At 38.9% G+C, this 23,118-nt stretch overlaps 1 protein-coding gene across 2 annotated transcripts in view; it reads right to left on the reverse strand.

The window, feature by feature from the left end:
- Positions 1-12,434, reverse strand: part of CPM (carboxypeptidase M) — a 79,920-nt gene extending 67,486 nt beyond the window's left edge. The window contains exons 1-2 of one of the 2 annotated variants that reach the window (XM_004053542.5): positions 12,400-12,434; positions 11,936-12,098 (exon numbers count right to left, since the gene is read on the reverse strand). In XM_004053542.5, coding sequence (XP_004053590.1) covers positions 11,936-12,095 — 160 coding nt within the window. In that variant the 5' untranslated portion in view covers positions 12,096-12,098; positions 12,400-12,434. Of the gene's footprint in view, positions 1-11,935; positions 12,099-12,399 lie in introns of those variants that run through there. The other variant, XM_055357022.2, reaches the window with a different exon arrangement.
- Between the last annotated feature and the right edge of the window lie 10,684 nt (positions 12,435-23,118).

A 23,118-nucleotide genomic window follows, 5' to 3' on the forward strand; every position in this document is an offset into this window, starting at 1 on the left:
AGACTCACTGTCGGCCAGGCTGGAGTACAGTGGCACAGTCTCGGCTCACTGTAACCTCCACCTCCTGGGTTCAAGTGATTCTCCTGCCTCAGCCTCCAGAGTAGCTGGGATTACAGGTGTGCACCACCATGCCTGGCTAATTTTTTTTTTTTTTGCATTTTTTTAGTACACACGGGGTTTTGCCATGTTGGCCAGGCTGGTCTCAAACTCCTGGCCTTAAGCAATCGGCCTGCCTTGGCCTTCCAAAGTGCTGGGATTACAGGCCTGAGCCACTGTGCCTGGCCCCTGCTTAACTCTTGGGGGAAAAAAGGCCTTCTTCACATGATCCCTCCCACCTTCTTTTCTTTGTCAAAATTCTGTGACAGACCCTTGAATTATTCCTGGACTGTTCAAATAAAGCCAGAGGCATTTATTTAAACACTTTTTTTTTTTTTTTTTTGAGACAGAGTCTTGCTCTGTCACCCAGGCTGTAGTGCAGTGGTGTGATCTCGGCTCTCAGCTCACTGCAACCTCCACCTCCCGGGTTCAAGCGATTCTCCTGCCTCAGCCTCCCAGGTAGCTGGAATTACAGGCACCTGCCACCATGCCCAGCTAATTTTTGTATTTTTAGTAGAGATGGGGTTTCACCATGTTGGCCAGGCTGGTCTTGCACTCCTGGCCTCAAGTGATCCACCCGCCTCAGCCTCCCAAAGTGCTGGAGTTACAGGTGTGAACCACTGCAACCAGCCTAAACACTTCTTAATGAAGGCAGGGGTGAGGGTGATGGTGGTGAACCTCCTATAATTACTCTTTTCTTATTACATGTTTGGTCAGTGTTTTAGGGGGCTGAAGGCAAGGGGTGGGGGTAGACCCATTTTAGGCTAGCCAGTGAATAATTCAACTGTGTCCTTTACTGCCTGAAAGTCCCTAACTTCTCTGAGGCTTTCTCCTACATGCCAGTGACTTATCTTGAACTGCGGCATAATTGTGGTCCCCCAATTCTACCTCTCTAAGTTATCATATTATTGACTACTAATATAAAACTAATTTTAACAAAAAGTTTATAAGAAAACAATGTCATTTTCTTGAGGGACTGAAGTACTTACATACAATATAGGTAACTATATAAAAGTGTATAAAGTTACATATATGTAACAATATAAAAGTATATTTAAAAATGTACATCCTATATACTTATGTATTATTTAATATACTACATACAATATATTTGCGTTCATATGTTTCATTTAATAAGCACATAATAATTCTTAATCTTTGTCCCTGAGAGTATCTGTTACATGTAATAAGCACATCTTAGTGCTTAGGATACAAAGCTGAACAAAGCCTGGTCCTTGGCCTCTATGTGAACATAGAGTTATTGGAAGATGCTTAAGAGGAGAAGAGATGTGGAAGGAGATTCTGACTCTGCCCAGGGAATAGAAAAAGGCTTCCTGGAGGAAGCAACATTTTGAACTAAGTTTCAATTAACCTAATGAATGATCAAATGGTCTCTAACATTTATTCATGCTCTAAAAACATGATGTTATGCTAAATTTCACCTGCCTGTATTTGTATATGTGCGTGTGCATTATGTGGGAAAGGAGGCTTAGTTATGTGTTTGAATAACTGCCAATTCATGATACTTTAGTTGTGATTTTTAAGTGTGGTTCTAGTTTTCACGGATTCGCATCAGAATAATTTAAAAACTGGATAAGCAACTAATTGAAAGTTCTTTAAACAAACAGAAGGATTACTTAATTGGCTTCTCCTGAATTCTGTGATAGGCTAAAGACTGGGGTAGTAAGCACTATCATTACTGCCTTTGTATCCCCACTGTCAAGGTAGTTATCTTCAACTCTGGGTAAGTGCGTGATAACTCTGTGAAGCCAGCTCCAAGGCAATTTGTTTGAAGTTGGCAGCATTTTTTTTTTTTTTGATGCAGTGGAGATTAAGCCCTCCAATTGAGCTTGACAAAGGTATGTATGTGAAAGGTCACAGATAGAAAATGTGTATTTTTAAAACCTGTGACATGCAGCAGTCCTCAGAAAACAGAGATGAGAAACATTTTTCATGTGCATTTTGTGTCTTTTATTTTAACACAAATTCAAATTAGGACTTACTAACCTCTTCACAAACTACTATACAGTATTACATTTAATTGCTAGGAAGAATGTCAATTGTTTTAAATCACTAGACAGAAGTGTTTTTTGTTTGTTTGTTTGTTTTAAAGAGACAGACTCTTGCTGTGTTGCCCAGGCTGGAGTGCAGTGGCTGTTCAAGGTGCGATCATAGTGCAGTACAGCCTCAAACTCCTGGGTTCAAGTGATTCTCCTGTGTAAGCCTCCCAAGTAGCTGGGACTACAGGACCAAGCCTAGCTCCAAACAGGAAGATTTGACTAAATTTGACTTAGTCTCCTTCCCTTAACCCAAACACATGTTGGTATTTGATATACTGTGTGTGTGTGTGTGTGTGTGTGTGTGTGTGTGTGTGTGTGTGTGTGTGTGTGTGTGTGTTTTGAGTAATTTCACTTTAAGGTTTTCTTTTGTTTTGTTTTTTTACATCTTAGTTTCTTACTTTGCATTCGTAGAGAAAGGGGTGTTCTAAACACACAAACTGAAAGGAGGAATCAGGGCTAATGGCAGTTATCACATCTCAAATCTAGATACTGCTGTCACCACAGTGTTACCATCAGATACACACGTTCAGGGATTAAGAACAGAAACTAATCACCTTTTGGATGATTACATGAGCTTCAGGTGGGTCCTTATCAGCTCTCTTTGTGCTTTTACACCAATAGTTCTTAACTCTATCAGATGATGCCTCTTGTTTTCATATCTAATATTTTGCAACTTCTATTTTATTATGCTGGCATACAATTCTAACACATTTACATACATAATTTCAAAAGATCAATGTAGTGTTCAAACTATATAAAGCAGAAATAAAAAAGAATGCAATTTACATAAAATATGGTATCTATATGCAATAAGTTGGGTACTCCACTAGAAGACAAAGAAATCACATGCTTGTATCTATACTTGAGAGTCACCGTGAACATATAGATTACAAATGCAGATTGATTTGGCTCTTTGTTCACTGTTGTCAGGATTCTCTGAATATGAAATATCTCTCAGTCACGTTAAGAGCAAAACAAAATATAATTTCCCGTCAATTTACATATAGTGGCATCCCTGAAAAGTTCAGTATATATTAAAACTGTCAGGGGGAAATATTTTGTATTTGTATATAAAAAAGATTTTGGTTTTAGGCTCAGATAATTGTAAGCTCATCTTACCCTATGGAGGACATTAGAAAATTGTGGGCAGAGGGGACAGTGGCTCATTCCTTTAATCCTAGAGCTATGGGAGGCTGAGGCAGGAGGATCACTTGAGCTCAGGAGTTCGAGACCAGCCTGGGCTACATAGTGAGACCCCTGTCTCTACTTAAAAAAAAAACAACCTAAAATTGTGGGGAACAATGTAAGCATGACAAGATAAGTGATAGGAAGGGCGCAGTGGCTCACGCCTGTAATCCCAGCACTTTGGGAGGCTGAGACGGGCAGATTATGAGGTCAGGAGTTCGAGACCAGCCTGGCCAACATGGTAAAACCCTGTCTCTACCAAAAATTAGCCAGGCGCAATGGTGGGCGCCTGTAATCCTAGCTACTCAGGAGGTTGAGGCAGGAGCATTGCTTGAACCCAGGAGGCGGAGTGAGCCGACATTGTGACACTGCACTCCAGCATGGGCGACAGAGCGAGACTCCATATAGAAAAAAAAAAAGGCAATGTCTTTAAGAAACCCTGAATGTTTCAAGAATAAGAATAAGGCTGATAGCTGATAAATGTCTCAGAAAGGTACTCTGCGTATTATGTTAAAGGGGAAAGGCTTACTAAACCCATATAACTTTAAATCACAAACATGCATATTATAGCTGAATTTCCTAGATTTTAGTGGTTTTCTTCATATTCATCCTCAATATGTCAGTATTTGCATCACAATAGGCATTTTATACAGGATCTCAAGCAAACTGGTTTTACGAGCATATTTGGGAAATGAGCAGAGTGTGACGGATGACTAAGTGTTGTGCCAAAATTTTATATACAATGCTGTTTTCTGAGGGTAAATCACCGGCTAAAATCTATCCAGTTGAGGGCAAGTGATCATGAGAGATCTGTGTATGTGAACATAGTACTTTCCTCTTAGGAGCAAGAATCTTAACCAATGTTAGGGAGATTTCTGAACATCTGAAATGGTATAGGACTCCTAGTAGAGGAATTCAGTGAATGTCTGTTAATTATGGGAAGGTGAGAGTTCTTAGGGAAAGAGGCAAGAGAAATAAATTCTCCCTCATACTTAAAACATAACAATGAGAAATACATACTACAGTCATCTTTCAAAGCACTAATGACAGTATTGATTTATGACTAGTGTAAGTTTTAGAAGAGTTGTTTTATTTTTCTTAATATGCATTTCCCAAGAAATTATAAATCAACACAATCTTTTTGGAAGGCAATTTGGTATATATATCAAATACTTAAAACAGCTTTAGACTTAGTAATTTCCTTTTTGGGTATGTATTCATAATAATAACAATAGCAGCTTTTACATAGCACTTACTATGTGCCAGGAATTATTCTAAAGACCCACGGTCACGTAGCTACAAAACTGAGAATCCAGAATTTGAACTTCGGCACGGTGGTTCCAAAGCCTGTGCTCAGATTTTTGCTGTCTTAGCTACAAGGATGTTCACTACAGCATTGATCATAACAGCGAAAGTTTAGAAACAAAGTAAATATTCACCAGTGGGGCATAAGTTAAACAATAAAATATCTATTGACAGGACACAAAACAGAAATTAAAAATCAAGTTTTAGAGATAACATGTTTGCATGGACAAACAAAATAAAATATTTGACTCAGGGGGGGTAAAAAGGCTCAAAACTGTGTAGTATGATTCCAGTCTACTAAATGTTTCCTTTGGATGGTGAGATTTTAATTTTCTTTTTGGTGCTTTGTTGTATGATCCAAATTTTCTAAATGAACTAGAATTCCTTTTGTACGCAGGAAAAAATTAATAATAACAAATTGCGCTCTGTAGCAGCACAGTCCGATCAAAATATAATGCAAGTCATATATATAATTTTAATCTTCTGCTAGTTACAATAATGTAAAAAGAAACAGGTGAAATTAATTTTTATTTATATATTTATTTATTTTTGAGATGGGGGTCTCACCCTGTCACCCAGGTTAGAGTGCCGTGGCACAATTACAATCTTGGTTCACTGCAACCTCCACCTCCCAAACTCAAGCAATCCTCCCACCTCAGCCTCCCAAGTAGCTGGGATGACAGGCATATGCCACCATGCCAAGCTAATTTTTTGTATTTTTGGTAGAGATGCGGTTTTGCCATGTTGCCCCAGTGGGTCTCAAACTCCTGAGCTCGGGCGATCCACCTGCCTCAGCCTCCCAAAGTGCTGGGATTACAGGTGTGAGCCACTGCTTTTGGCCTTGAAATTAATTTAAAAAATATTTCTTATTTAACATATCTAAAATATTATAATTTCAACATGTAATCAATATAAAACATTATTAGTGAAATATTTTCCTTTTTTGTATTAAGTCTTCAAAGTCACTTTCTAGCACACCTCAGTTTGGTCTAGTCATATTTCAACTCCTCAATTGCTTAGTGGCTAACGGCTACTGAATTGAACAGCTCTAGATCCTTGGTAGAGCTATACCTTCAGGTCAAATGTGCCCAAACCATGGTCCTAAAACCCTCTACTAATGACCTCAACTTCCATGGAATCATCCCCATCTGTGTCAAGCTGCTTTTTATTTTTATTTATTTATTTTATTTTATTATTATTATACTTCAAGTTTTAGGGTACATGTGCACAATGTGCAGGTTAGTTACATATGTATACATGTGCCATGCTGGTGTGCTGCACCCATTAACTCATCATTTAGCATTAGGTATATCTCCTAATGCTATCCCTCCCCCCTCCCCCAACCCCACAACACTCCCCAGAGTGTGATGTTCCCCTTCCTGTGTCCAATGTATTCTCATTGTTCAATTCCCACCTATGAGTGAGAATATGCAGTGTTTGGTTTTTTGTTCTTGCGATAGTTTACTGAGAATGATGATTTCCAGTTTCATCCATGTCCCTACAAAGGACATGAACTAATCATTCTTTATGGCTGAATAGTATTCCATGGTGTATATGTGCCACATTTTCTTAATCCAGTCTATCATTGTTGGACATTTGGGTTGGTTCCAAGTATTTGCTATTGTGAATAGTGCCGCAATAAACATACGTGTGCATGTGTCTTTATAGCATCATGATTTATAGTCCTTTGGGTATATACCCAGTAATGGGATGGCTGGGTCAAATGGTATTTCTAGTTCTAGATCCCTGAGAAATTGCCACACTGACTTCCACAATGGTTGAACTAGTTTACAGTCCCACCAACAGTGTAAAAGTGTTCCTATTTCTCCACATCGTCTCAAGCACCTGTTGTTTCCTGACTTTTTAATGATTGCCATTCTAACTGGTGTGAGATGGTATCTCACTGTGGTTTTGATTTGCATTTCTCTGATGGCCAGTGATGGTGAGCATTTTTTCATGTGTTTTTTGGCTGCATAAATGTCTTCTTTTGAGAAGTATCTGTTCATGTCCTTCACCCACTTCTTGATGGGGTTGTTTGTTTTTTTCTTGTAAATTTGTTTGAGTTCATTGTAGATTCTGGATATTGGCCCTTTGTCAGATGAGTAGGTTGTGAAAATTTTCTCCCATTTTGTAGGTTGCCTGTTCACTCTGATGGTAGTTTCTTTTGCTGTGCAGAAGCTCTTTAGTTTGATTAGATCCCATTTGTCAATTTTGGCTTTTGTTGCCATTGCTTTTGGTGTTTTAGACATGAAGTCCTTGCCCGTGCCTATGTCCTGAATGGTAATGCCTAGGTTTTCTTCTAGGGTTTTTATGGTTTTAGGTCTAACGTTTAAGTCTTACACCAGTAACAGACAAACAGAGAGCCAAATCATGAGTGAACTCCCATTCACAATTGCTTCAAAGAGAATGAAATACCTAGGAATCCAACTTACAAGAGACATGAAGGACCTCTTCAAGGAGAACTACAAACCACTGCTCAATGAAATAAAAGAGGATACAAACAAATGGAAGAACATTCCATGCTCATGGGTAGGAAGAATCAGTATCGTGAAAATGGCCATACTGCCCAAGGTAATTTATAGATTCAATGCCATCCCCATCAAGCTACCAATTACTTTCTTCACAGAATTGGAAAAAACTACTTTAAAGTTCATATGGAACCAAAAAAGAGCCCGCATCACCAAGTCAGTCCTAAGCCAAAAGAACAAAGCTGGAGGCATCATGCTACCTGACTTCAAACTATACCACAAGGCTACAGTAACCAAAACAGCATGGTACTGGTACCAAAGCAGAGATATAGATCAATGGAACAGAACAGAGACCTCAGAAATAACGCCGCATATCTACAACTATCTGATCTTTGACAAACCTGAGAAAAACAAGCAATGGGGAAAGGATTCCCTATTCAATAAATGGTGCTGGGAAAACTGGCTAGCCATATGTAGAAAGCTGAAACTGGATCCCTTCCTTACACCTTATACAAAAATTAATTCAAGATGGATTAAAGACTTAAATGTCAAGCTGCTTTTTAAAAGAGAATAGAGAGGTGCTTGGGAAATAGGCAGATCTGAGTTTGAGTCTTCTAACACTTAGCTATGTTATCTTCAGCAAGTTAATTAACCTCTCTGTGCCTCATTTTACCTGTTTTGTAAATGAGGATAAGGCCTACTTTGAGTTGCTGAGATTGAAATAATGTCTTAAACTATCTACTACATGGAAAGTACTTGATAACAGAGACTACTAAATTTGACTGGCTTTAAAAAATCTCTAATAATATTATCACTAGTAAGGAACGTGTTATTATCCCGCCTACCGTATTCAGATACAATGATGATCAGACTTAGCAGGAGCAAGACAAGATACTTTTTTTTTTTTTTGAGACAGGGTCTTGCTCTGTAGGCCAGGCTGGAGTACAGTGGCATGATCATGGCCCACGGCAGCCTTGAACTCCCAGGCTCAAGTGATTCTCCTGCGTCAGCTTCCCAAGTAGCTGGGACCACAGGCATGCACCATTATGCCTGGTTAATTACATTTTTTTTTTTTTTTTTTTTTTTAAGAAATGGAGTCTCCCATGTTGCCTAGGCTGGTCTCCTGAAGTGCTGGGATTATAGACGTGAGCCACCACACCCAGCCAATGCAAGATTCTTAAAATAGATGGTAGGAAATCTCATTTAAAATGGCCCTTTGGGGTTTTGTATGTAGCAGAGCAGTTCTTTCATTGCTATCTATTGATAGTCAACCCTCAACACAAGGGTTCATTTCTTAAAAAAATAATAAAATGTTCCTAAACTAATTTTGGGGTGTGTGTGGAGAGACTACCCTGAGAAATTCACAGTAAATACATTTGCATTTGAAAATGAGCTACCTAATGGCAGGGAATGAATGACACACACCTTTGTTTGCCTCCCATGGCTTTTGCTCAGCAAATATTTGATCCATTAAATAAATAGATATAGATTATTGATTATGTGCCAGGCATCCTTCTAGACAAAGGGGTTGGGACAAAAAATGGGAGGTGCTTCCTTAATTGAACGGAGGATTGAATGAACGAACTGATGAATAGTGTACCTTTTCTGATTTTTCTGAACTAAGTCATCAGTACTTTTTTGCTTCTCTTGTTTCACCTAAGATTTTCTTTACTATGTCACTAGGCAGTGGGATTTCCTTCAAAAGGCTCAACTGAAATATGGTCTACTATGGCTGAAGCTGGGTATAGATGTGCTTAACTTTTGTGTGGATTTTAAAACTTTCAAAATAAAAACGTTTTTAAAAATCACCAATAATAATAGAAGGTAATTATCATGACATGTATCAATGGTTTTATAGCATCCCTGTTTATAACAGAGTTAACCAAAAACTATACAGATGCTCAAAGAGGTGAATGACTAAGAAAATTCACATAATCAAGAGGATAAAATACTAAACAGCAACGAATTCACATCTACCGACTTTGTCAATTCATGGAAATATCTAAGGAAATAACATGAAATGAAAAAACAAGCAGAATATAATCCACAATTACAACAAAGAAAATACGTGATATGCATATATTTACATAGGCATATCACATATATTTAAGTTTTTACAAAAACTAAACATGTATTTAGTTACGTATGAATATTACTTTCCCTTCTGGGTAAGACTGCCCACGTTAATACATGTAATATAAATAAATAAATAAATAACACGTGTATAATAAATTCTGTTTTATTTTCTTTTATTTTGAGATAGAGTTTCACTCTTGTCACCCAGGCTGGAGTGCAGTGGCATGATCTTGGCCCACTGCAACCTCTGCCTCCTGGGTTCACGCTATTCTCCGGCCTCAGCCTCCCTAGTAGCGGGAACCACAGGTGCACACCACCATGTCTGGCTAATTTTTTGTATTTTTAGTAGAGACAATGTTTCACCATGTTGGCCAGGCTGGTCTCAAATTCCTGACCTCAGGTGATCCTCCCGCCTCGGCCTCTCAAGGTGCTGGAATTACAGGCGTGAGTCACTGGTCCTGGTCATAAATTCTGTTTTCTAAGCAAACTGATCTTACATCAGAGGGCAGAATGGTTAGGGAAAATATCTAGTGAAAAAGACCACCAACAAACGAGCACCATCTCTCAATTGTCACACTAATGTGCAGTGACACTTTGGCAGCTGACTCCCAGTTACTGGCATACAGTTTAATCTACCAGTTGGAGCCAAATGGCAGATTTGGGATTTTTCTTAATCCGAGTTATTATTCAGAACAACATATTCAACACAAATATTTAACCACTAGTGTCAGATTTTATTTTTACATGATAACTCCTCAAGCCTTTAACCGCAAGAGTGCATACAAGGTAAAATTAAAAACAAAATTAAGCCTGCTGACTTTCACTGTGATTGTGGTTTGATATCATGCAGGATAGATCACAACTGCTGATTCATATTAGGAAAGAGAGCCCCCAACTGTCACAAGCACATTGTGTTTGAAAACACAAAACCTTACCAAATCACTTAGTACTTAAAATTAACAACATCCTCATCATCTCGTGGTTGAAATGATGACTGAACAATAACTCAAGCTAGCTGTGTTCTATATATTTTTAATTAATATAATTAGTATTCCTAGATCTTTTTAAATTGCTCTACTCTAGCCCTAGGGAAAAATGATTTCAGAAGGCTGAATACGTATGCTGATTCAACATATGATTTCTCACACACCCAACCTCTATAATTTTGGATTATAGAGCAATATAGAGTAATTCTGACACCAACTCTTTGGCAATGCTGTTTAAAAACAAAGTTACTATTACACACAGCCCAGGATGTTGACTTCGCATTGCACATAAATACATTTATATAATACTTTTTCTTTAATACAGAAGCCATAGCCTTGATTTTTTTGAAAAATGATTAAGAATATGGTAATTATGAGACTCTCAATTGACTCAAAAGCTCAGAGCTAAAATCCAGGTAGAGTCTGAACACACCTTACAAAAAGTTGAGATCCAAATTGCATAAAATTTATGAAACTTTTGATTTAAGGACTAAGTTTTCTGGTAACCTCTTTGGGAACATCAGGATAATAAAAGATGATTAAGTAATAATGGTATCTCGGCCGGGCACGGTGGCTCATACCTGTAATCCTAGCACTTTGGGAGGCCAAAGCAGGAGGATCACAAGGTCAGGAGTTCGAGACCAGCCTGGCCAATATGGTGAAACCCCGTCTCTACTAAAAATACAAAAAAATTAGCCAGGCGTTGTGGCGCATTCCTGTAATCCCAGCTACTCGGGAGACTGAGGCAGGAGAATTGCTTGAACTCGGGAGGCCGGAGGTTGCGGTGAGCCGAGATCACGCCACTGCACTCCAGCCTGGGCAACAGAGCGAGACTCTGACTCAAAAAAAAAAAAGAAAGAAAGAAAGAAAGAAAAAAGAAATAACGATATCTGATCAAATTATTTGCCTTGGCCGGATGGGTGCCAGTCCTGGCTATAAAATTCACCATCTGGGAGACCTTGAACAAATTATTTAATTTATCTGATTCAACCTTGCTGTCTATAAAAATGAAAATAACTATGTAGTTTCTAACTTAGAACAATAAATTATTAATGATAAATATGAAAATGCTGGGAAGAGTTTCAATCACTACTAATATGTATTCATTATCTAGCATTGTCTTCTTCAAATGGATACATTTTAAAAACAGCCTTTAATCATAGAACCACTTTTTTGCATAACTTTAAGCCATAGGGCTAATTATACACGACACAAATCTAACCAACAGAACTGTACTACTTAGATTAAAAGAAACTTGCAGAAATGATAGTTTTGAATAACTTTAAATAAAAGGCTAGTTACATATGACATAGAAATCTTACCAACAAAACTGCATTATTTCAGTTTAAAAGAGACACGAAGAAATGACATTAACAGTCCAAATCATATATAAAGAAGCCCACACAAAGGGGAACTGAAACGGATAAACGGACTTACTTGGGAGTTTATCTTGAAAAGGAACTAAAACATACATCCCAAATAACCAATGTCTGCAAGATCCAAAAAGACAGAAGAACTCCAATAATGGAAAGGACTCAGTGACACTGAATTACAATGGACAAGTCCAGTAAAATTCAGTTCTTCCTACTATTCCTCCCAACAAAAGCAGAAAACAACCAACACGCACGGTACCGGTTGACTTGTTCTGTGCCACTCAGAGTAGGTGCGTGGAAGAGCAGACAGGAAGCTGGGGCATATTTAATGAATACTGAAAGGGAGGACTGAGGGTTTGGCAAAGTGTTCACGAGACGGACCCTACCTTTCACAGATTTCCCAATACTGTGTAAGTGAGTGATAGAACTGTAGTTTTGGGCAACAGTCTTCAAAAACGCTTCCATCCCTTCCTGGTGGTGGTAGTTGAAATCCAGCGCAGCTACCAAAGGCAGCAACAGCCCTAGCCAGAGGCACGGGAAGTCCATGTTCTAGAGATGAATAAAAATAAGAAGAACCTGAGAACACATGAGGGCAGGCGGGGGCATCACCAGCTACGTCTCGGTACTCCGGTCTCAGGGTCTCCCGACACTGACGCTCCCTGCCTCCTAAGGAGGCAAAAACTGGAAGCAACACCTTCGGGAGTGAGCCGTGCAACCAGAGACCGGGAGCACGGGCAGCCTCGGTGCCCTCGACCCAGCCGCCCGCGCCTCCCTCTCCTCCTCCTCCTGGCGCCTCCGCCGTCCGGCAGCTGTCACAGCTGCGCCCGGCCCCTCGCACCCCCAGCCTCACCAGGTCCCAGCCGCGCACCTCTACCCACCCGCGGCCGCCCGGCGGGGCCGGGTGTTATAGCCTGGTCAGAGGGCGGGCGCGCCCGGGCCCCGCCCCCGGACGTCCCTCCGGCCCACTCCGGAGCCGCGCGGGTGCCTCCCGGGCGGGGCCTCATCCGCCTTCGCACCTAGGAGAGACGGCGCCCGCGCGGTGCGCCCTTTCGTGGCGCGGCTGCTGGTGCCGGCGGGCGGGAGGCTGAGCTGGGCGGAGGGCTGCGGGCATGGAGTCGCCGCTCGCGGACAGTCTTTGCTGGAGCCCCAGGTTAGAAGTGTGTCCTCGCCTCGGCCACGGCTGTAGCCTGGGCAGCCACAGGGCGCTCCACCGAGGGACACTCTCTGTCGCAGACTGCAGCCACTTGGGAGACGTTTAGGGCTCGGCGGGTTTCCTGCGGTTGGCGGTGCCGGGGCCCACCTGGAGCCGGGACGCATCCGGAGTCCTGGGTGCCCTGAGCCCCGCGCGGGCTCCTGCGGGACGGGCGGCGTCGGCCCCGTCAGGGCGAGCCAAGCTCCCAGCAGTGCCAAGCTGCCCAGCGAGGCTAAGCAATCACGGGGCTTCAAGAAAGAACGCGCGCGTGTGTGGAAGTTTTAAATGCCACGAAGTGCAGAGTGCAGGACATTTTCCGACAAGTTTACGTAGTGGGTGGGATTTTTGTAAATTAGAATTGAATTTAAAACTAGAAGTCACATCGAAGAAGGCAGGACCACTGTTGTAAATCCGATGCTTCCTCCACCTGCACCTGAGTCTTAGGCCAATTACAGGTCTCTCGTCCTAAAATGCTCCTTTCTGGAAGAATGGCATGGTCTCTGCATGAGAGAGAACGAAGGCTTCACTCAAACCTGAGAGGTGGTTTGTGGCACGGGCCAACCCTCTCTACCTCTCTAAAAGATTCATTCTCATTCATTCTCTCTCTCTCCCCTCCCCCTCTCCCATTCCCTCTCTCCCCCTTTCTCCCACTCTCTCCCAGATTGTAAGTAACTGTGTCAGGGTATTGGGGGCCCGTGTCAAGGTCCGCAGAATATAAAAACTTTGAAAACCACTGATTTCAGATAACATTCCTCTTTTACAGAAGAAATACGGATGCAAGCCCCCGACTAATTGAATAGAATTTTTCTCGTGGAGGCCCAAGAAAGTGTATTTTTAGAGAGGACCTTGAATGAATCTAATGTGCCTTCAAGAGCTGAGAACCGTTAGATTCCCTGCCCCTTCTTTCTTACAGATACAGATATTTTTCCTAGAATTGAGCACTCAGGACTCCCTGAGACTTCCTGTGATTCTGCCGCAGCATAGAAGAGTGGTTTAAGAACTGAGGCGCTCTGCCCTTGCGATAGTTTGCTGAGAATGATGGTTTCCAGCTTCATCCATGTCCGTACAAAGGACATGAACTCATCCTTTTTATGGCTGCATAGTATTCCATGGTCTATATGTGCCACAGTTGTGCACATGTGCCCTAGAACTTAAAGTATATATAAAGAAAAAAGAACTGAGGCGCTTACGGGATGAGTGCCAATTCTTGCTCTGACACTCAGTGGCTTTGTCGACTCTGTGCCTTATTTTCTGGTGTGTAAAGTGGAAGTCTTAATTGTACCTACCTAAATAAGGTTGGCAGGCACATTGTAAGAATTGTGCGAAGCGTTTATTAAATAAATAAACCAGCTTAATTCGTAACTCTTTAAGGGGAATTTTCCAAGAGTTGGAATTTTTTTTTTAATTTTTTATTTCTTTATTTTTTGAGATGGAGTCTCAATTCTGTTGCCCAGTCTGGAGTGCAATGGCGTGATCTCGGCTCACTGCAACCTCCGCCTCTCAGGTTCAAGCAATTCTCCTGCCTCAGCCTACCGAGTAGCTGGGATTACAGGCACCTGCCACCAGGCCTGGCTAATTTTTGTATTTTTAGTAGAGACGGGGTTTCACCATGTTGGCCAGGCTGGTCTGGAACTCCCGACCTCAGGCGATCTGCCTGCCTCGGCCTCCCAAATCGCTGGGATTACAGGTGTGAGCCACCGCGCCCGGCCATCTTTTTTATTTATTTTTCTTTTTTTTCTTAAAGAGAAGTTGTTTTATTATTTGTTTGTTTGTTTGTTTATTTTGAGATACAGTCTCACTCTGTTGCCCAGGCTTGAGTGCAGTGGTGCAATCTCAGCTCACTGCAGCCTCTGCCTTCCAGGTTCAAGCGATTCTTGTGTTTCAGCCTCTAACTTACCTGGGATTACAGGCACGCATCGCCACACCTATGTAACTTTTGTATTTTTACAACACACATGCCTAACTTTTGCATTTTTAGTAGAGACCAGGTTTCACCATGTTGGCCAGGCTAGTCTTGAACTCCTGGCCTCAAGTGATCCTTCTCCCTCAGCCTCCCAAAGTGCTGGGATTACATGAGTGAGCCACCTTGCCCGGCCTAAGAGTTGGAAAGTCTTAGTATGACATTGTAGAGTCTTTGAGTAGGTTTTTTTTTTTTTTAAATTGTGCAGTAGTCACTATGCTACATGTTATTTCCACTAGATGGGTTGAAGACATTTCCCTTTCATTGTTGTTCATTGACTAAGAGGTCTGAGAGGAGGGGGACTGGAGTTTGAGAAGATTAAATTTAGGCAAAGTTACTCTAGGAATGGGAAAGGGAACTGGGTGGGAACAAAGTGAAGGCTTGCTGATGTACCCTAGAAATCCTATCTTTTTAAGAGAAGTACGTGGACACTATCTGATTTCCTGCAGGGTGCTGTGTCTGGAGACTGGAAGAAATGGTGGCTTCATCAATACTGGAATGGAGATTGCCAGGATTGTTGTTCTGGAAAAACAGAGATGAGCTATAGTTGAAATTGCTGCCATTGGGGTTCACACTAGGTAGGAAGGGAGGCAACTTCAGGAAGGAGTCAGAGAATGGAGGTAGGGGGTACAGAGGACTGAGTGCTGAAGGTTTAGGAGCTAGTAACTCAGAGTGCAGGCCAGGGACAGCACTGGCATCACCTGGGAGCTTGTTGGAAATGTAGAATCTGTCACTCCACTCCAAACCTACTGAATCAGAACACACATTTTAATAAGATTTCCAGATGATGTATATGTACATTCAAGTTTAAGGTGCACTGGTCAAGAGAGAAAAAAGATTTAGTGTTAGAGTATGAAAGATAACAGCAAAATAAAAGGTTAGCCTAATAGAGTAAAATACTGAAGTTTAGAGATTTTAGAAATGATCTTCTTTCTTTCTTTTTTCTTTTCTTTTTTTTTTTTTTTGAGATGGAGTCTTGCTCTGTTGCCCAGGCTGGAGTGCAGTGGCACAATTTTAGCTCACTGCAACCTCCACCTCCCGGGTTCAAGCAATTCTCCTTCCTCAGCCTCCTGAGTAGCTGGGATTACAGGTGCCCGCCACCACGCCTGGCTAATTTTTGTATTTTTAGTAGAGACGGGGTTTCACCACGTTGGCCAGGGTGGTCTCGAACTCCTGGCCTCAAGTTATCTGCCTGCCTCGGCCTCCCAGAGTGCTGGGATTACAGGTGTGAGCCACCAGGCCTGGACCTAGAGGTGATCTTTCTAAGCATGGCACCATTAAAGGTAAAACCATAATAAAAAGGCTAACAATTTGAAAACATACAAATGTATGACTTCTGTACAGAAAACCTTATAAAGGTTATAAGAAGAAAGGTTTAAATCAGGTTATGAGAAAAATTACAAGCTGGAAGAAGGAATTAATAGCTCTTACAAAATAAAGAATGAGCAAAGGAGGTTAATAAGCAGTTCATAAAAGCAGTAATACAAATAGCTAATAAATATAGTAAAGGTTACCAACCTGGTAAGCAATCAAAGAATTACAAGTTAAAAGGGTAAAGTAATACTTTGTTTTGCTTATCACAAAGCAAGATTAAAAAGATTGACAATACCTGGAAGTAGACAGGATCTCAGGAAATGACATTGATGCTGTTTCAATGATGTTCTAAATTAATACAATCTTTCTGGGAAATCTGGAAATCTGGGAATAGACATCAAAATTTTATATGTGCCATTCCTTGCTAGAAATTTATGCTATAGAAGTAATTTGAAGATGTGTTGAGTTTGTATATGTTAGGAGCTTCATAAGTGCTGCTGCTTTAAATTGTGACAAAGTAGATAAAACCTAAATGTCAAACAACAGCAGATTGGTTAGATCAGTGGTTCTCAACTTGAGGCAATATTGCCCACAGCAGACATTTGGCAATATCTTGAGACATTTTTTATTGTCATAACTAGGGATGGGAGCTACTGGCATCTAGTGCTGATACAGAGGGCAGGGAGGCATTAAATATCCTTCAGTGCACAACACAGCCTCCCACAACAAAGAATTATTCAGCCCAAAATGTCAATAGTGCTGAAGTTGAGACACCCTGGGTTAAAGAATATTATAGCTGTACAATTAATTGTTTTTCAGCCATAATAATGTCAATGTAGATCTGCATTTATTCACTTGGAAAGACAAATTGTTCAGGCAAGAAGCAGATAATAAAAGTAAAATGAATAGTAAGATCTCATTTAGATAAAGCAAACAAAAAAAAACTATTCCCAGCAATGTGTTTCTAAGGTTACCAACATGCTGAGTGTGAATCCACGAGTTGCAATGTTTTAATTTTCTTTTTTACATCTTTCTGTATTTTCTGAAAAGTTTTTCCACCAAACATGCATTGCTTTTTTAAATTGGAAAAACAATGAAGGCATTTTAATTTAAAAGCAAAGCAGAGGAAAAAGCACAAAAGTGTTAGAGAGGACCAATGACTAATTCTGAATGAAAACAGGATCAAAATGTCTTAGAGTGAATTACAAAAGTGAAGAGGAGGTAAAGATCACTGGAAATGGGAAATTAAGGAATGAAAAAGCCAGAGTGTTGGATTGGTTCTGTTTAAGGACTCTGAATTTCCCTAAGATAGTAGCAGGAATTGGGACAGAGGGAATAACTATAGTCAGGGCTAAGTACCTCAATAGATGTCAACAAGAATGAGAACAGTATAACTAGACTTTGTGCCTTTCAAACTTTTTTCTTTTGAAAGTGTCACAAGAAAATCTGAACAAGATAAAAGAAAAATTTTAAACTTACAAATTTTACTTACCTGGAAACAACCATTCTTAAAACACATTTAGGGATGGGGCAAGGTAGTCCCAGCTACTGAGGAGGCTGGGGCAGGAGGATTGCTTGAGCCCAGGGGTTTGAGGTTGCAGTGAGCCATGATCTCACTGCACTCCATTCTGGGTGACAGAATGAGACTCTGTCTTAAAAAAAAAAAAATCCAAACCCCAAAACAATCAAACACACACACACACATTTAGGTATTAACCAGCGCCCTAATGTGGCACATTTGTTTCTGGTATTTCTTTATTATACACAGCACATCTATAAACATTCTCAGAGCTAAACCTTTGAGCATGTCCTTACCTCCTTAGGATCATTTCTTAGACATGTAATTGCTAGGTTAAAAAGCATGTACACTTTTAAGACTTAAAATATTTGGCCAAGTTATACTCCTATAAAATGTCAAATGTATAATTTTAAAAATGTTAAAAAGTATTCTCATACAAATATAGAGTAAGCACAGTTCAAGTTTTAATTTTAACTTATTAATGAGGAAACCAGCAGGATAACAAAGCCAGTTCAAAGAAAGACATGAGAAAATATGTGTGTATACACACACACACACACGTATATCTATATGTGTACATATATATCTATATGTGTATATACATATATTATGTATATCTATTTATATATGTACATACATATATATGTATATGTGTATATGTATATATGTATAAATATGTGTATATATCTAAATATACATAGATATTATGTACATATATGTAAGTATATAGATATATAAATATATCTGTAAGTGTATATATAGATATTATGTACATACATCTATAAGTATATACATAGATAGATGTACATACATCTATATATGTATACACATATGTATCTATATATACATTTACTATGTACATATATGTATGTATATATGTACATATATCTATAATATATACATAATATATGTATATGTTATGTATATATGTATATACATCCCATAATGTATATGATGTATATACTTATGTATATTATGTACATATATACATATAGTATATGTATTATGTGTACACATACCTATATACATATTGTATTTATATTATGTATATACATACTATATATAATATACATATGTAAATATACATCCTATATATACATAAATATATAAAAAAGAATACTAAAGTCATTCTACATTATTGCTAAATTAGATATAAATCTGATTAATGTCTTACAGGGTGATAAACCATAATGTTTGGTGCTATCTTTACAGAGCAGAAATTATTTTCATCTGTGCAGGACAGAAATTATATCTCCATTGGACAAAAATATAGCATCTCACCAATTTTCTACAAACTAACATTTGAATTTACAGTTGTAAAATGTGCAAATCCGTAATAACGAGTCAGGATTCAATTCACCTTAGATAGACTGGTTAGGCAATGCCTAACATGAAAACAAATTATGCAATCATATTTTGCTTTTCAAGTTTTGAAAAATTTTTTCTGACCAAAGGTCATTCCAATTTACAGTCCTCACTGGTGATATGTGAAAATGCCTGTTTGGCCCCTGATGATTACTATTATCTCTTTTAAAAATGCTTGCCAATTTCATAGATAAAAATGAAATCTCATAATTTTAAGTTTTAGTATTAATGTGACTGAACATTTCTCTCATAGTCTTATTGAACATTTATTGTTCTTCTCTTAAAAAATAGTCTATTAATAGCTTTTGCTCATTTTTCTGGTTGTGTATTAGTCTTTTCCTTCTGGATTCATAGTTTTTTGATATATTATTACAAAGTTTATTCTTAAATTATAAACTAATTTATATTTTCTTCTATTTTTATTTCTTTGGTATTTTTATTTTTTCATTTTTCTTCTTTCATCTCATTTTTTAAAATTAATTTTTTTAGAGCAGTTTGAGGTTTGCAGAAAAATTGAACAGAAAGTATAGGGTTCCCATATACCCTTTTCCTGCCCTACCCACATACACAGTTTCCCTTATTATTAACATCTTGGCGTTAGCGTGTCACATCTGTTAAAATTGATGAGCCAATATTGACACATTATTATTAACTAAATCTTTGGTTTATATTGCATATGCTATGAGTTTTTACTAATGTATAATGGCATGTATCCAACATTACAGTATCATACAGAATAATTTCATGGCCCTAGTGATCCCCTGTGTTCCACCTATTCATCCCTCTCTCCCTCCCCCAGATTTATATTTTTAGTCCACTTGGAATTTATTTTCATCTAGTATGTGAACTGTGTGTTAATTGTGTGAAGACATTGTTCTGTCAGGACAGATTCCAATCCTTAACCCCTACCTACGAAAGGTTCTCCTGAAGTGTATATGCCCAGAGCACCAGGCCAGGCAACACATCCTTCTTATTACCAAATGGGGCTTTGGTCTCCAAACGTTTGAGTAGGACCGCCATCCAAATGAGAAGGGCACTGAGACTTTTAGCAGTTCTCAATGAAACAACAAGAAGAGAACACCTTAACATGTTGGAATTGGGTTGCAAATTGTTCTTTATGATAAAAGATGGCCCTTTATTCTGAGACCATGTCCTTCCTACATTTTTTAAATTATTGTGGTATAAAACATATAAAATTACCATCTTAACTGTTTCTAAGTGTACAGTGCAGTTGTGTTAACTCTATGCACACTGTTGTGCAATAGAGCTCTAGAACTTTTTCAAACCTTGCAAAACTGAAACTATACCCACTGAACAACAACCCACCTTTTCTCTCTCTCTCCTGCTCCTGGCTACCACCATTCTTTCTAAAAGTCTGACTAGTTTAGATTCCTAATATAAGTGGAATCATGCAATATTTGTCTTTTTGTGACTGGCTTATTTCTGTTCCATTGGTCAATTTGTCTGTTTTTGTGCTACAGAAGTAATTTGAAGATGTGCTGAGTACGTGTGTGTGTGTGTATATATATGTGTGTGTGTGTGTGTGTGTGTATAAAGCTAACACATCAGCTGAGAAACAATGTCAGGAAAAATCTAAACATTTGAAATTAATTTCAGTTCAGGAAGTCACCCCAAATAGTGTGAGTGAAGCATCAAACGGTCGCTCAGAAATAACTCGCCCAATAAGGTAAAACTTATTTTACATTATTTTGTTTTTTGTTTGTTTGTTTGTTTTTGAGACAGGGTCTGGCTCTGTTGCCCAGGCTGGAGTGCAGTGACGTGATAACAGCTCACTGTAGCCTTAACCTCCCAGGCTTAAGTAATCCTCCCACCTGAGCCTCCCGGGTAGCTGGGACTACAGGTGTGTACCACCACGCATGGCTATTTTTTTGTGTATTTTTTGTAGATACAGGGTCTCACCATGTTGCCCAGGCTGGTCTCGAACTCCTGGACTCAAGTGATCTGCCTGCCTAGGCCTTAAAGACACATTTTCTTGAAATTTCACAAGTAGAATATAATGCCTTATACTAATGCTGCTCAATGATTCTTTCTATTGTCTGCTGCTTCTCATGTATCTGAGGGAGTTTGGGTATTTATTTTAAGCTGGGATCTCCTGGTACCTCCCCCAGTACTAAACCTACCTCCTTCAAAGTAGCTCCCCCAACTCAGATCAGTACCCCCAGCAAAACTGGATTTGTTTGTTTTTGATAAAAAAAGAAAGTGACCTTGCAATTCTTCAGAATGGAAAGATTGCTATTTATAGCTAGAGATAAGAAAATTGTTAGTGAAAAGCTGGATGGTTTTTGTTAGTCCAAGATGATCCTTTCCCTAAACTACCACAGGGTGATGTCTAAACAGTGGGACTCAGAGATTGAAAGAATATATCTCAACTCAAACATTCTCTGTTTAAAACAAGGACTCTGTAGTCTTGGCTGTGCTTCTTTTAAAAATTGTTCCTTTATTTTTTTATTAGTAGACTTTGTTTTTTAGAACTGTATGTCTTTTTAATAAGCATTTCTCTAGAAATTGTGGCTGTGTTTTCTGTTTGTTATGCAAGTTGTCTATCAAAAACCAAACAGAGTAATTCTTTTATTTTGGATGTGCAACTGTAAATACATTAGTATTCCTTTGAGAGATTTAGAAAGGATTTGTATACACATTTGTGTTCATGATAAATTTCTGAATCCTAGAATTTTTCATGGCACAAAGAAAGAAAAGGACTAAAAAAATGCTATCTAAATAATCAAAAAGCGTACCATAGGAAGAATATAAAAATGCACAGCAATGACTATAAAATCATGCACCGTTATCACACTGTTGTCCCTTGTTGGCACTATGTCACTGTGAGAGTAAACCTATTTCTGCTTTGCCCCACTCTCTGATTTTTAATTATTCATTCATTTCCTTATCAATTATTTATTGTTTACTCTGTCTCAGGCACTGCACTAGCTCCTAGCGAATACGACTGTAAACAAGACAGAACAAATCTCTGCCCTTAGGTAGCTTACATTCTACAAGAGCCAAAAATCTCCACTAAAGAATTTCATATGTTCAAAGAAACCTGTGATCTTTCTTGGGGGGCTGGCATAATATTACTTTCTGCTTCTTGTGTCTTATCCCCTAGTGGTTTGTATCACATTCTGTACTGCATAGCATGACCTTCTTAGCTTCACATTCTATCTACTGTTGGTGAAGCAAAATTAAAATGTAATCAGATCAAAGTTTGACACTCCAGTATGCCCTAACACATCAGCTGAGAAACAATGTCAGGAAAAATCTAAACGTTTGAAATCAATTTCAGTTCAGGAAGACACCCCAAATAGAGTGAGTGAAGCATCAAATGGTGTCATTTTTTGTTTCCCCCATGGCATCTAGGTCAGAGTTCAGTGCATGCTTGCTGATTTATAAGTGTTATTCTAGGAAGAATATAGCATCAAGAGATTATATGTAATAACTAAAATAGTAAATTATTAAAAGCAAGGTCTGTGGAACCACACCATCTTAGCTTAAACCCCAGCTCAGTCGCTGTGTGCCCTGAGCAAGTCACTGCACCTCTTGGTGCATTCATGTCCTTTTCTGTAAACTGGGCTAACTCATGGTATTGATCTTAGAGGATTATAGTGACCTTACAGGGTTGCATATATTAAATGAGTTAACATATACAATGAGTTTAGAACAAACAGTGTCTGGCCTGTTATAAATGCTTTATAAGTCCCAAGCTGAATTCATTTTTATTATTATTACCATCTAGTGAAGATGAACAAGACAGAAAGGGATACAACAGATAGTATATGTTTATATTTATCTTATTTATTTCCACATCCCAGCTCCTTCCAACATATTTCCAATAGTGGAATAGACCTTTATCAACCATAAATTTGTGATAATTTACAATTACAAAGCAATTGTTACAATAGTGACTTTTTCTCTTAAACTCATGGTCTTTGAGTGCAAAATAATGCTTACTTCTCCTACTATACTTTGTTTATATTATAGATTTGCAAGAAAGCTTCTTGGCTCTAATAAGGCCGATTTCCAAAGCAAAGACAGTCCTATTTAGCTGCATTTAATCTGCATTGTGTGATATCAAACAATCTGACATAACAGCAGATGAAAGTCATACTCTTGTCTCTTAGGAAACAATATACTTACTGAAATTTATTTCTTTTCTAGCTTTGTTTCAAATGTCGAGAAAACTGTTTCTGGATTTTTTTTTTAA

Source organism: Gorilla gorilla, chromosome 10 (assembly GCF_029281585.2).
Source record: "Gorilla gorilla gorilla isolate KB3781 chromosome 10, NHGRI_mGorGor1-v2.1_pri, whole genome shotgun sequence".
Lineage (NCBI taxonomy): Eukaryota > Metazoa > Chordata > Mammalia > Primates > Hominidae > Gorilla > Gorilla gorilla.